The sequence below is a fragment of the Strix uralensis genome, chromosome 9, assembly GCF_047716275.1.
Source record: "Strix uralensis isolate ZFMK-TIS-50842 chromosome 9, bStrUra1, whole genome shotgun sequence".
Lineage (NCBI taxonomy): Eukaryota > Metazoa > Chordata > Aves > Strigiformes > Strigidae > Strix > Strix uralensis.
This window is the reverse complement of record NC_133980.1, coordinates 13,922,919-13,935,989: the sequence shown is the minus strand read 5'-3', so window position 1 is coordinate 13,935,989 and position 13,071 is coordinate 13,922,919. Positions and strand designations below refer to the sequence as shown.

The window sequence follows — 13,071 nt, the reverse complement described above, 5'->3', positions numbered from 1 at the left end:
CTTTACAGGCCTGCCTAGATCCAAAAGGTCACCAGTGAGCTCGGCCATCACACTGTGGACTCATCAGTAACATCCAGGTGGATGGGTGTAAAAGCCCCAAGATAGATATATTGGTCAGGGATGGCTTGGCTAGTCTGACACCACAGTCAAGTAGCAGAACCCAGGCAGCCAAACACACACTTCACTGACAGTATCTGAGGCATAACTGGGTCTGTGTGTGGAGGAAGTTAATCTTAATCATCAATGAGAATGAAAGTTGCTTCTGTAGTCATTCTCTCCAGCATTTGACACAGCTTCAGTTGACTCAGCTAACCACATGTGCAACATGAAGAATCAACAGTAAACACAGGGAGAAGTTTTCCTAGCAGTCAACTTTAACCACTGTCGCCCAACCATGGATCACAGCAGAACAAACAACACTGCCTCCAGCAGCTGTGTTTTACCCTCACTTTGGCCAAGGACAGACCACCACACAAGTCAGTGGAGAGCAGGGCAGGAGTTACCTTCGCCGGGAGAGGTCAAAAGCCCTGGCTCACATCGATGCCTCCATAAGCATTATTGTAGCTGTAAAACATGCCTTCAGCAATGTCCCATTGATCATACAACACTGTCCATTTCTGAAGGCTTTTTTGTATCTTGTGCAGGCAGGATGTCATGGCAGTTTTAGTTTTAAGCCCAACACCACTCATTTAAACTAGTGTTAAGGAGGGGGAAAAGAAAAACAGTCTCCTTTCATGCATAACTCAAAACAGCCACCCACTCAGAAAACTGCTCAGGCATGGAGCTTGCATCTCAAGAAATTTGTGCTATATATGCTCCCTTCCCCCAGACCCCTCTCAATGGTGATCACCGTATTTTGATTTGATCTGTTTATTTTGGCTTTTATTTCAGCATCTTAGGCAATTTTGTACTACACAAAATTATTGTAAGGACATGCTGAATTTCCCAGATAGGCAAATATTCTGTTCTCTGCTAAATGCAAGCCTAAATGCCTTGCTCAGTTCAGTAGTTTCTCTGCAGAGAGCTGGCAGCTCCACTTTGTGGTTCAGGGTGCCTTTCAGGAACCATAGCACCCCGGATCTGGAATGCTTCACTAGCATTTCTAAGCCCTCAGTTTCAGGCTGTGGTCAATAAGCTCACACAGCAGCTCCAGAGAGGCAGGCAGGCAGCTTGGAGCAGAGATTATTCAAAGTGTCAGCTCTTCCAGGCTTCTCCTCCAGTTTAATCCTAAAAGATAACGTAGCAAAATACAAGGGACACAGGATTCAGAAAGGGAGTTCTCGGTGCCCCTCTGGTCCAAGTTCATGCACTGACTCAGTTTGGTGATTGTTTACACCAGGCTGACTTCTGAAAGCCTGACACCCACGCAGAAGGTGTCAAGTGCCAAAAAAAAAGGTCCTAGTTCCTCTCAAAACGCCAAAGTGTGGTTTTACCAACACAGGGACCAGCAGTTGTTTGGAAGAACAAGCATCTCTAGAGACACAAGCAGAAGAAAGGCTCCCTCAGAGATGCCACTTTCTTTCCAGACTTTGGATGACTAGAGCCAAGCCTGAGACTGCTCCAAGGCTTGAAGCTAAAGCAGAGCTGCAGCTGGAAGGACGGACAGCAGCATCAGTGCACATGCGAACAAGCCAGGTTTTATTCAGCCAGATCAGATACCAAGAAGCAAAGGTGCACCAGGATGGGCCTCAGGGCAGGCTCCCAGGCTTGCTGGAAACCTGGCCAGTGCTGCATTTGAAGCTGGAGGTGTCTGAACTGATCCTGTGCAAGAATCAGAGCCGACTGTAGATTCCTATCAGCTTCCTTTTTCCTAGAAAGGCAGCTGCTAGGCTGCGAGGACTCCTGTCTGCCACCCGTTCAGCTGCTGCCAGCACTGCTAATCTGCTCCATGAGAACAACCTTCTTCTACCTAACCAACCGAGGATGCTCTGCTTCATTTCAGAACCCCTTTTCTTTGCTCTGCCAGCTCCTCACAGGTACTCTCTCCTCTTCCCCCTCACTTCCTGCGTTTAAGTTCTCCAGGTTTTAGTCAGCTCTGGAGAACACCAAGTACCAAAACTGGCCCCAGATCAGTCAAACCTTCACATCCATCTACAAAAGAGTCACAAATCAGTAAAGTTGCAACACTAACAATACATGTCTCCTTTCCTGTCACAGCTTTGTGTTGGCACACTGCCCTTAGCAACTACAGATTTAAGACAGCGGCATAAGAGGGTAAGAATAAGTCTCTGGCCTCTGGGGCCAGATGGGCAGGGAGGCAGAGCTCCCAGCATCAACCTAGAGCAAACCACTTTGTGGCATCTGTGCCCACAGCTCACGTGCATTGCCCAGCACAAGGAAGAAAGAAGCAGGCTGGCAGCCTTTTAAATGCCTCTTCTCTGAGGACACAAAATGAGCTCCAAGTCAGTCAGAAGTAAAATTTTTGCTTTGGAAGCTATATCACCTTTAGGTGGTATACTCACAGCTTCTTAAAAAAAGAAAAGACAATGAAAATCAGGACCTAACAAGTTCACCTGTTACGTGGCCAGAGCTGATGCTCTGCACAATGCCAACCACCTTGAAGTGCCAGGTAACTGAGCACTGTAATCAGAGCTGGAAGCAAACCTGCCTTTTCCGCCTTTTATCAGGGATATGAGGCATGCAGGCAGGGCTGTGCAGCCCGAGCCAAGCATCCAGTCCCTACAGCGCTGCAAATAAGGTCAGGAGAGCCCAGCCACTTCCCAACACCAACTTCCTTCGGAAACCTGGCGCCGACCGAATCGCCTGCAGGAGAGCGCAGCCCTGTGAACAGCAGTGCTCTCTGCGTGCCACAAAAACAGCCAACACCCTGGCAGCTTGGAAAATTCCCAGGTCTTTCCCTGCTGTCCTCCACCACTTCACCCCGGCCCCCAGCAGCACTCCTAAAGGCTCCAAGAGGCGTTGGTCAATTTAGGACATAAATCCTCCCCATCCCACCAGCCAGTATCCCAATAATAAAGCTACCTTCGAACAGAGGGAGAAAAAAATTCTTCCCACCAAGATCCCACAAGTAACGTTTGCCATATCCATAACAGACATACATGATAAAATCAGGTGCTTTTGCAGCGCAAAGCCATTCCGCCGTGCAGAGGAGGGGAGAAGATTTACATCCACACTCGGGAAGGCTGCCCTGAGCCAGGCCAGTGCTTCTCCAGCCCACGTGTCAGGTCAGTGGTGACAGTTCCTCTGCGAGGAACACTCCCTGCTGGGGCACGCTCCAGCCTCTTGTCCTATCTGGCTGTAAATGACCAAAACGGTCAGTGTTAGGTTAATGGTTCGATTAGATGATCTTCAAGGTCTTTTCCAACCTAGATGATTCTGTGATTGCTATATGCACCATGTGTTTTGGAGAGGTTTCTGCAGAAAGGAAAAAAAAAACACCTCTCACTGCCAGGAAATATTCCTGTTTGCATAAACTTCCTTCCCATTACTGCTCAGGTCAGCCCTGTCAGTGTCCTTATGGTATGCATGTCTCTCAGTGCCTTCGAATATTTGCTCATTTATGTCTTCTTCCCCTTTGTCATCACTTACTGAACACTACATACTAAGCCCACATAACATTTCCCCTTAAGCTGATTCCTCCAGCCACCGAGTCCTGGTTCAGCAGAAGGGCTGGGAAAAGAACGAACCATACCCATATGCACAGAGGCACTCAAAGTTTTACTGCATGCAGCTTTTTACACCTCTCTTGAAAAATAGAAATGAAGAAGAGTGACTCACTTGCAAACCCCCTTCAACTTTCTGTCCTGAACAGCACTCACCACAGTCAGGGCTGTCAAGAGTGCACAGACCAAACCTCTACCAACCCAGGCCTGTGTCAAAAAGAGCTCACTATTTTTATTTGGCTGACAGTGCATCGTGGCAGTGGCCATGGGTTGACATGCAATTAAAATAATCATCAGTTGAGCTTCCGGAGCCTGACACAATATCCTTGGGCAGGGGCAGAATGGTTGTGCCAGGCTTCTGAGCAGACTTTCATCCACACCCTTCTCCCCAAGGAAAGTAACACTCCTGGCAAGCTTAATTCACAAAGTGCCCAGGGTTACAGAGTAGATATTATGAGCACTCAGGCCTAACTGGTCTCTTTTGCTCAAGCAAGGTTCATGACAGTCCTGACTTGCATCTCTCTATACATATTGTGTGATGCTGCATTCTCCTGCTCTCCTCCCTGCCCTGCTAAAAGTTTCTCCCAGCTGCCATACAATGCCAAGGCCATACAGCACTCACTCAACAAGCTGTGTGGTATCTTTTCATGTACTGAGAAAGAAAACAGTGGGAAGGCTCCAATTTCTATTTTTAAAAAGGAAGCATAAACAAAGTTTCAAGGGACTTCCACAAGGTCCCATCACGTGTTCCGCGTGTCACTGTAAGGTGGACATGGAGCATCCCTGACACACAGCAGCCTCCAGGGAGATGGCAGCCCTGCTCAACCAGTAGAAATGCCCAACAAATGCCCTTAGCTCCCTGCAACACAAGTCACCAGCAGCAGAACAGCAAATATCTTTATCACCTTTTGGAGAAAGACAAAAGGACAAGCCAGAATTGAGTGCCACACCAGAAACTGGACCTAAACTTCTCGAATTTTAAGGCAGTTTTACCAACAGACCAGCCTCCTTCCTCAGTCCTTCAGCCTTCAAACCCACACTACACAGAGGAGAGGCAGCGAGCTAGTGGGAAGCCAGCCAGCTGGGGACACTCTGGGAAGGGGACGAGGAAGCAGGAAGGGAACATATCGCTTTGTCCTATAAGTCACCACATTCATGTGAACTGGACGTCTCTGAGCAAGAAAAAGAAAGCTTATTCCAGCAAAACAGAGAAGTTCCACACAGCCCCAAGGCACATCCCATTGCTTCTCCAAGTGGGGTTGCCCAGAGAGAGCACAAGCGGCCTCTCCTGCTCCTTGCTTGCAGCAGCCATCTCCAACTCCCGCCTGGCATGCGTGCACCCTCTGACGTTGCTCATGGCCACAGGAAATTAAAGATTAAACAGAGGCCCGTGGTCACAGCAAACACAATGCCGTCTGCAACACACTGCTCAGCTGAGATCATTACTCAGAGAGCAGCAATGAGTGATGGCCAACGTCCTAGTATCACAAATGGGGGAAAGCCCCCTCCCCATCCCCAGGAATCAGGGCAAAAGAGACTGTGTCCCCTCTTATCCCCGTCCAAAAACTTGTCAGTAACTAAGGAAACATCTCTGCAGAAGGCATCAACGTGAGTCTGGAAGCTCCTCTCTGCCAAAGACTGCTTCTGAGAGATCTTTTTGCCTCAGTACAACCTCCATGGCAGCTCGCAGAGGACAAGTGCTAAGGATTTAAGGGATGGAAGGAGGCAGACCTGCTTGCTCAGTTGCATTTTAGAGCCAAGAGCATGAAATATGCTAATCCTGCCCATCTCCTCTGCCAAGCTCTGCAGACCCAGAACAACTGAATGCATAATAAAACTTTCACCCAGCTTTAACCAGAAGTGAAATGAGTACCACAGCCTCAGCTACTGAATTCATGCATGCTGGAAAAACAGACCTCCCATTACTCAGAAGAGCTGGACATGAACCAGTGACCTAGAAAGAAAAGCCTGCATCTATGTCCCATCACTCTCCATCTCCTCGTTGCCCTCAAGCCATCCAGCTTGCCAGAATTTTTCAGAGCCCTTCTCCAAGGAAGTCACTAAGCAGAAAACCATGACACTGCACATCATGCTGCAAGGACAAATCTCAGCGGGAGCCAAAGGGCATGGGGCAGGTGGCTTCACTGTGACCTGGCTGACCCTCTGCTGCTCTCAAAATTATTGCCCTGATTATATTAATCCAGTTAAAGGCCAGCCCCTCCTTCACATGAGCACAGCTGACATCTCATCCCTCAACACCAGCCCCCTGAAAAATCCCACAGCAGAATCCCTCCTCACCAGACACCGTGCCAGCCATCAACACTTTCTGAACGCGTTTCCACCTTTGACAGATATCAAGTTTCTCTTGCGCACTATCGTGTTGCTGAGCACAGTCACCAAAAGCCCCCGCATAAGCCAATAACATCAGTCTGTTCCACGGGAACCTGAGACACTGCACCTCAGGGCTGACCCCTTCCCCGTTCACTTGGAAAGTCAGCAGTCAGAAGGTTTTTATTGCAGGAGTCTCAGCAAAGGTCACATTAAGCTGCAGAGGTCAAAGGGAAGGTGCTATGGTTCGGAAGAAGAGGAAGACTGATGCTTACAGCAAACTTTTATTCAATTTACGTTAAGGCAAGAGAGCGCCAGCCAGGCTGCCTGCCCCAGAGAACGCTTTGCCAAGACCAAACATAAAGATTCAAGCCCTTCCTGTTTCCCAGAGGCCACAGTCAGAGGTGTATCCTTTACTACTATGTCCGGGCAACTGGCCTCTCTGGCAGCAGTCTACAATGAGCTGCATTTTAATGTACAGCTCAGGGGCTTCAGAAAGCCAAATCAGATGCTTAGTGAAGAGTAGAAACCATAGTGTGAGCATTATTGCCGTGTCTCTCCCAGCACAGGTGGCACAATCAGCCTTTCTCAAGGCTGGAGCTCAAGAGACAGCAGAGCGGCAGGGTTGGTTCTAATGACTGGCACAGATGTACAGCCCTTATACTTCTTTATAGTACTACTAAAAATAAAATTAAATAAAAACACTTAAGCCACTGCAATTTTCCACAATTCCAAAGAGCTGTACACTGCTGGTGCAGAGTTCAGGGTCCTTCTCTTCCCCCTCCCACCTCCCTTTTTCTCTCCTCACAGAGGATTCAAACTGGCAGGAAGATCAGAACCCCCTGGCAAGGAAGTTTGTACCTGGGTTTTACCTGCTGCCACTAACAACTGATGGCTCTCTGAGACTGCACTGGACAAGGGGCTGAGCCTCAGCTTAGCAAACAGTCATCCCCTCTGCAACGCCGTTGACACAGAGCTCAGTCCTTCAGCAAAGGCAGCAACAGCAGACGGGACCACAGGTACACCCTCCAGAGAGGGGCAAGGTCTGCACAGCTCCAAAATACCTCCCCAGGAACATGTCCTAGGCAGCTCTGCCTGCCTGCATGCAGGCAGGGATGCCTCCCGGGTCCAAGAGGCAATCCACAGCACTTTGAGATGGCATAAGGAGCTGCACCGAAGAGCTCATTTAAAACAGGCAGCCAAAGACAGGGTGTAGCTCTTCCCAATTTTAGCTGCTAGTAATGCATCAGATTACAAGAGATGAGAAACAATTACAGATCAAGCAGAGCCCAAGCCAGTTTCTGTTATTTGCTTTATTAGTAACTAATTAAAATAATATTTCCAGATGCTCTTCTCCCCAAGAGGCTCACAAATGAGACCCCTAGTAAAAAAGATCTATACACATAGAGCTGAGCAATCCCCTGGGGTGGGTCAAAAGAGCACACAGCAAAAGCTGCTTTGTGAAAAGAGAGAATGTCACAGACACTTGAGAAGCAAATAGAAATACAGGCAGAGAAACTCAGCCCACAGATTGCAACTAACACCAAAACCTTCAGCAAATAACTTACAAGAGCTTTACTGACCACAGTGGTCAGAACATCCACTTTACTGCCCATGGAAAAATGGCTCTGTAACACCAGACTGCAGCACTGAGGTCTAGTTTATACTAGCAAGAGAGTGTTTTGAGGGTGTATTTTACACCAGTAAACCCCTGCCCACAAACCAAACTGGACCGGCTGAAGTAGTTTTCACCAGTAAAATGCCACCTATATCAGGCCTTCAGCTAATATAAATGCTTTTAAAGATAAAAAAGAAAGTAAACACAAGAAGCAATGCTTCCTGCAGCACCTAGCTACAGTTATCAGATTTTCACTGCCATTGCACAGAAATGACCTCACTTGTAGAAGAGTTTGAGACCACACTGGGAGAGGAGGGTGATGCTGTGTCGCAGCAGTCCCAGCTACCTGCAGCCAGGGAGAACCTGGACGCCCCACCTCCCCTTCCGAAGGAGAGCTGGTGAAGAACAAAGTACTCAAACCAAAACAATGTTCTTCACTGTTAATGAACGACTAAGCTGACCTTTACCCAAAATGAAGAAAGGGAATGTTTTTCCAGAAGGACCAACAGTGATTTCTGTATCAGGAGCAATAAATATTTCCCTAGGTATGGAAGGTGATGCATTTCTCTCCTTGGTTGGCACTAACACCAAGCACGAAAAGATCTAATCCAAAGCATAGCTTGGTTTCAACACTTTCTACAATAAAAACAAATTACGCCACTAAAGTAAAAGCGTGCAACATGCCTGAGGCTTTGCAGAACATGGCTGAGGCCTCGTCTGCTTTGCATGCTGGAGCTGCTCTGGGACGCTACTTTGCTATCAGGTAACAGCAGACTGTCATACCAGGACACTCTGGAAACTTAATCCATGCTAACCGTAAGTGCAAACTTACCAAGGACTGGTTGAGCTACAATGCAACCCCATAAACATACTTTCATTCAGCATGTAAGCAACCTTAACTCAGTCCAGTTAGTCCACTCCAAAAATGAATCAAGCTAAATCAAATCCAAGGCTACTTAGGTTAATTGGATTAATTTTCTTGAGTAACCATGTGTGGACAGCCTCTAAGGATGAGATCTTGGCCACACTAAAATATCTAATAACAATTTCGCTAATGACTTAACAGGACCAACACTAACCCCTAAAACTTCAGCACATGGATATTACTTTTCTTCCAGGAGCAATAAATGAAGCATTAAAGGATGACAAGAGGTCAAAAGGAACCTCCAGCTCCCAGCACAGACATATGCCTTCTACTCCTGACTAGCTGAATCATCAAATTCACACTTGCTATTTTATAAGAATTGAAATTTTAAAAAAGAAAAAGAAACGGCCAGTGGCAAGGAAAACGAGTTTAAGGAATTTTGGTTGTATTTAGACAGGCACTCCATTACTATTGCGTAAATGTAAAATAACTTGACTTGACAGAGCTTCTATGGATTTATATTACTGTCAGGAAGAACAGACTCTACCTCGTACAGAGCTTTTTAAAGCCAAAGCAGCTCCAGGGCACCTTTAATGAACCTTAAAGGCACAGGCTAACAGGGAAGCTGGGGCCGATCTGACCCCGCGGGAGGTGACTGCACCGAGCACAGGCCCGACACGCTGCAGCTGGACACCCGGGAAGCCAGCGGGGCCCTTCCAGCCCACCCGTCCCTCCACTCGTGGGGCACGCAAGGATTTTGCAGGGTGGAGGAGGCTGCTGCTTGGTGCTCCAAAGCTCAACGCAGGGCAAAGTCTTCACAAAACCCCCGCAGGCTCAAGTATTTTTTACCGGGACCTCAACATCCCCCGTCCCCCGCCAATCAGCAAATCTGTGGCTATTCCCAGTTCGGCTCCCATTTTTCAGTGCCCCCAGCTGAGCCTCCAAACCCAGCCGAGCCGTAACTGCGAGGAACGTATTTGCACGCCGCCACCCCGAAGGGTGTCCCGGCTATTCCACAGCAAACCTCCCCTCCCGTGGGAGCGCACCCCGCCGCGCCCGCAGCCCTGCCCCAGCCCCCGCCCCGCCGGCCGCCCGCGGCGGGGGGAGCCGAGCAGAAGCGCCGGCGACTGCTCGGCCCCGGCGCAGACAAAGGGCTGCCCCCTCCCCCAGCGCCGCTCCTCGCTTTCTCCCGGGGAGCGGCGGCACTTCCCCGCCCGGCCCCCGCCGCACGCCCGGGGAAGGGCAGCCGTGAGCCGGGCGAGGACGGCGGCCGCGGCTGTCCGTCACGGTAACGCTGCTGCTTCTTCTGGCCCCGCCGGCCCTCCGCCGCCTCCCCTCCCCTCCCCTCCCCTCCCTCCCAACCGCACAACCGCCGAACACCACGCACAGGGAAGCGGGACGGTTCCCGCGAACCCCGAAGGGCCCCACGCAGCCCGCGCGGCCGGAGCACGGAGCCCCCGCCGCCCCCGCCCACCGCGCTGACCCGGCTCCACCGGGAGCGCCACGACCCGCCCCCCGCGGCCGGAAAATTTAAAATAACAATAATAATAATTTTTTAAAAATATTAGATAGTTTGTCCCCTTCCTTCTCCCAATTTCCCCCAAACCGCCCCGTCCCGTCCAGCCCCCCCCCCCCCCCCGGGTGACCCCTACCTTCTTTGACTCCGGGCAGCTTGGAGTGGTCAATGCCGATCCCGGCCATGGCGGGGTGGGCTGACCGGCCGGCCCGGGGCCGGTGGGGTGGGGTGGGGTGAGCCCTCGCCCCCCGGGTGAGGGCAGAGCCGCGGCGGCGCTGCCCGCGCCCCGCGCCCCAAAGTTGCCAGCGGATGGAGCCGGTGCGCCCGGCCGTACGGCGCGGGAGAGGGGACAGAAAGCGCCGGGGCGGGGCGGGGCCGCCGCTCACCGCCCCTCTGCCCCCCCGGGAGGTGGGCGGGGGGGGGCCCGGGGATTTTTGCCCCCTCCCCTTCTCCGGCGGGGCTGAAGCAGCAGCTCGGCAGGACGGGCGGCCTCCGAGCGCGTTTATTTATAGTTCATTTTACTTTTTTCTTTTTGGAGGCGGGGGGGCGGAGATCCCCTACTACTGCCGGAGCGGCTTTTCAAACCGCTCGGACGCCGGGGGGCCGCCGGCGCTTTCCCGTGCCGGATGCGGGTGCCTCTGCCCCTGCTCCACCCCCTACCCCCCCTTCCCGAGCCGGCCGACCCCAGTGCCTCCATGGGAAGCGAAAACGTGCCCAGGTCGAGCCTCAAACGAGTCAACTGCTCAGCGGCTGCCACCGCCGCGGCACAGTGCACCTTGTCCGTCAGGGAGGGGACGTAAGGGGGATGTGATGAGTTTGTCTGTTGGGACGGGCACTCTCCAGGAGGGCAGTGCAGATGAGAGATTTCTGGCCAAGGAGCACCTTGAGAGGCTTTTGAACCCCAGTAGCACTCTGCCACGTACGGGTTAGAGCCAGCCTTCAGCAGAGAGGGGGCTGCTGCCCACCTTTCTTTTCCAGCAGTAAAGAAACAGCATGAGATGATGTCCTCTGGGCAAAGTGGAGGAGATAAGAGGAAGAGGATTCAGGGTTTAGGGATGTCTGAGCTGTGCTCAGCACCACCAATCACTCATGTCAACTGTTTAGTGTCTTGGTCATAAATAAGAGTGTATCTCAGGAGTATGCAAGCAGCAGATGAAGTCAATAGTACCACATTTGAAATGGGTGGCCTCCAGCTTCTATTCTAATGTCCCATGGCCCCCACACCATTGGTGAGGGCAAGGATGCAGGGGTGAGAGGGGGCTGAGCCCATCTCCTGCTCCCCCTCTCCAGCAGGCTCCAGGGAGCTCTGTGCCCTGGGCAACTGGGACGGGAGCTGAGAGGGAAACATAGTGGGATGTCAGATCTCAGAAAAAAAGGCAAAGGGAATAATATCTCAATTTTATTAAAAAGTAAAAACATTAAAGAAACTGAATGCAACAAAAAGAATTGATTTCCAGAGGGTTAGCCTTGTGCTACTCCAGAATTTTCCAGTCCTGTTTTCTGAAACTCTGTCCTTAATTCTGTCCTTTTCAAATGATGCTTCATGATCCCCAAAGCAGGTGTGCATAGACTTTGTGTTTAATCTGACTGCCTTTACCTTTCCTTCAACCACTCAGCCTTCTCCACAGAAAAAGGTCACTGAATTGTCTATATTTATGCTCCCTTCTCACTTACACATACCTAGCACACCCCTCCTGTGTGCTGACAGATGCTGAGAGCTGATGAGCCTTCTGCCTAGAAGGCCATTGTACCCATTTACTGAGAGATGAGTGGTACACAGGATGACCCCTGCTACACAGGTACTCCATATGATCATACAGATGGGGAATTAGTCACAGGGTCTTGTCCCTCCAAGGGGCAGTTCACACAGATTATCTCCTGTCACAGTCCCAGCTCCTCCCTCTAATCCCCCTGCCATTCACACAAGGGGTGAAGGATCTAAAAATCCGTTTCTAGTTTCTCTTAAATTTGAGTTTTTCTGAACTCAGTATGTTCCTCTGGACATCCTTCACCTTTTACTAATCAAGCTTTATGATCACTGAATAAGCATTTATTATTGGACAAAAGTGAGGACAAAAGAAGGGGCCAAGCGACCAGGAATATACAGGAAAAGTGGCACAAAACGTACTGATCTGACACAGGTCACAACCTTCCAAAACTGGCATATGGCTTTCTCCTGCTCTTCTCTCAGTATAAGGTATTCGATACAAACCAGCAGAAGCTGAAAGCCTGAAGCATTGACATTTACACAGCAGCTTTAATGCAACAGAGCCACCTTTATGACCCTACTTCTATGAACACAACTTTTAAGCTGTCCATCCCAGTGATCATGCATTTTATTCCAAGCATACAGCTCTTTGCTTTAGTCTTCAGTAATGAATTTGTATCATATTGTCTGGCTAGAGCCAAAACCAGCAACATAAATTAGTCATAATCTGCATTGCACTCAAGAGATACCATGTTCGACTGATGTGACTTTGGCTACTGTTAAGAGAGAGCCGTGCTCCTGGCTATGTGTAGCTTCACTAAAGCAAGAGCTGGTACCTGATGCTCAGGGTCATGGCAGAATAGTGCCCAAGGTTCCTGAGTTCAGGTTTCTACTAGACAAATTATGTGGCTCCTCATGCCTTCCTGTGGCTCGCTTAATCATGCAAATATGTTTGTTCTTGCAAGATCTGCTGAAGCTCAGTGATAGCAGTTGGATGGTGAGCTCAGCTAGGACCCAAAGAAACTACAGGGCGACAACATAAGTGATATTATTTTCTTGGTGCTGGAAACGAGAGGAACACCACTGTCTGTCAGAGCACAGAAAGGCTGAACAGGCCTCTGGAAAGGAAGGGGTAACACAAGCAAAACCAGTGAACAGCGTTTGTCAACACTGTTCCCTAAGGCAGGCTCCTACACACCAAAGTATTTTCTTTGCGTTCTTGACATTGGACTTCGCTCTCATCGTAGCTTGATTTTTGAGAGATGTATTCAGATGAAATCTCTGAGATTGAAAGATGGCATGTATCACTTAAAGATTATAGAAGGTTTCAAAGACAGCTACAAAACCCAAAAATGACCACAGGGGAGCTGAGGATGAGCAGGAATTCAACAGGATCCAGGGAACAAGTTACTG

At 50.0% G+C, this 13,071-nt stretch overlaps 1 protein-coding gene across 2 annotated transcripts in view; it reads right to left on the bottom strand.

Annotated features, from left to right (window-relative positions):
- CCDC50 (coiled-coil domain containing 50) overlaps positions 1-10,290 on the bottom strand; it is a 44,919-nt gene extending 34,629 nt beyond the window's left edge. For both annotated transcript variants that reach the window (XM_074877414.1, XM_074877413.1), the window contains exon 1: positions 10,087-10,290. In XM_074877414.1, coding sequence (XP_074733515.1) covers positions 10,087-10,135 — 49 coding nt within the window. In that variant the 5' untranslated portion in view covers positions 10,136-10,290. The remainder of the gene's footprint in view (positions 1-10,086) is intronic.
- Between the last annotated feature and the right edge of the window lie 2,781 nt (positions 10,291-13,071).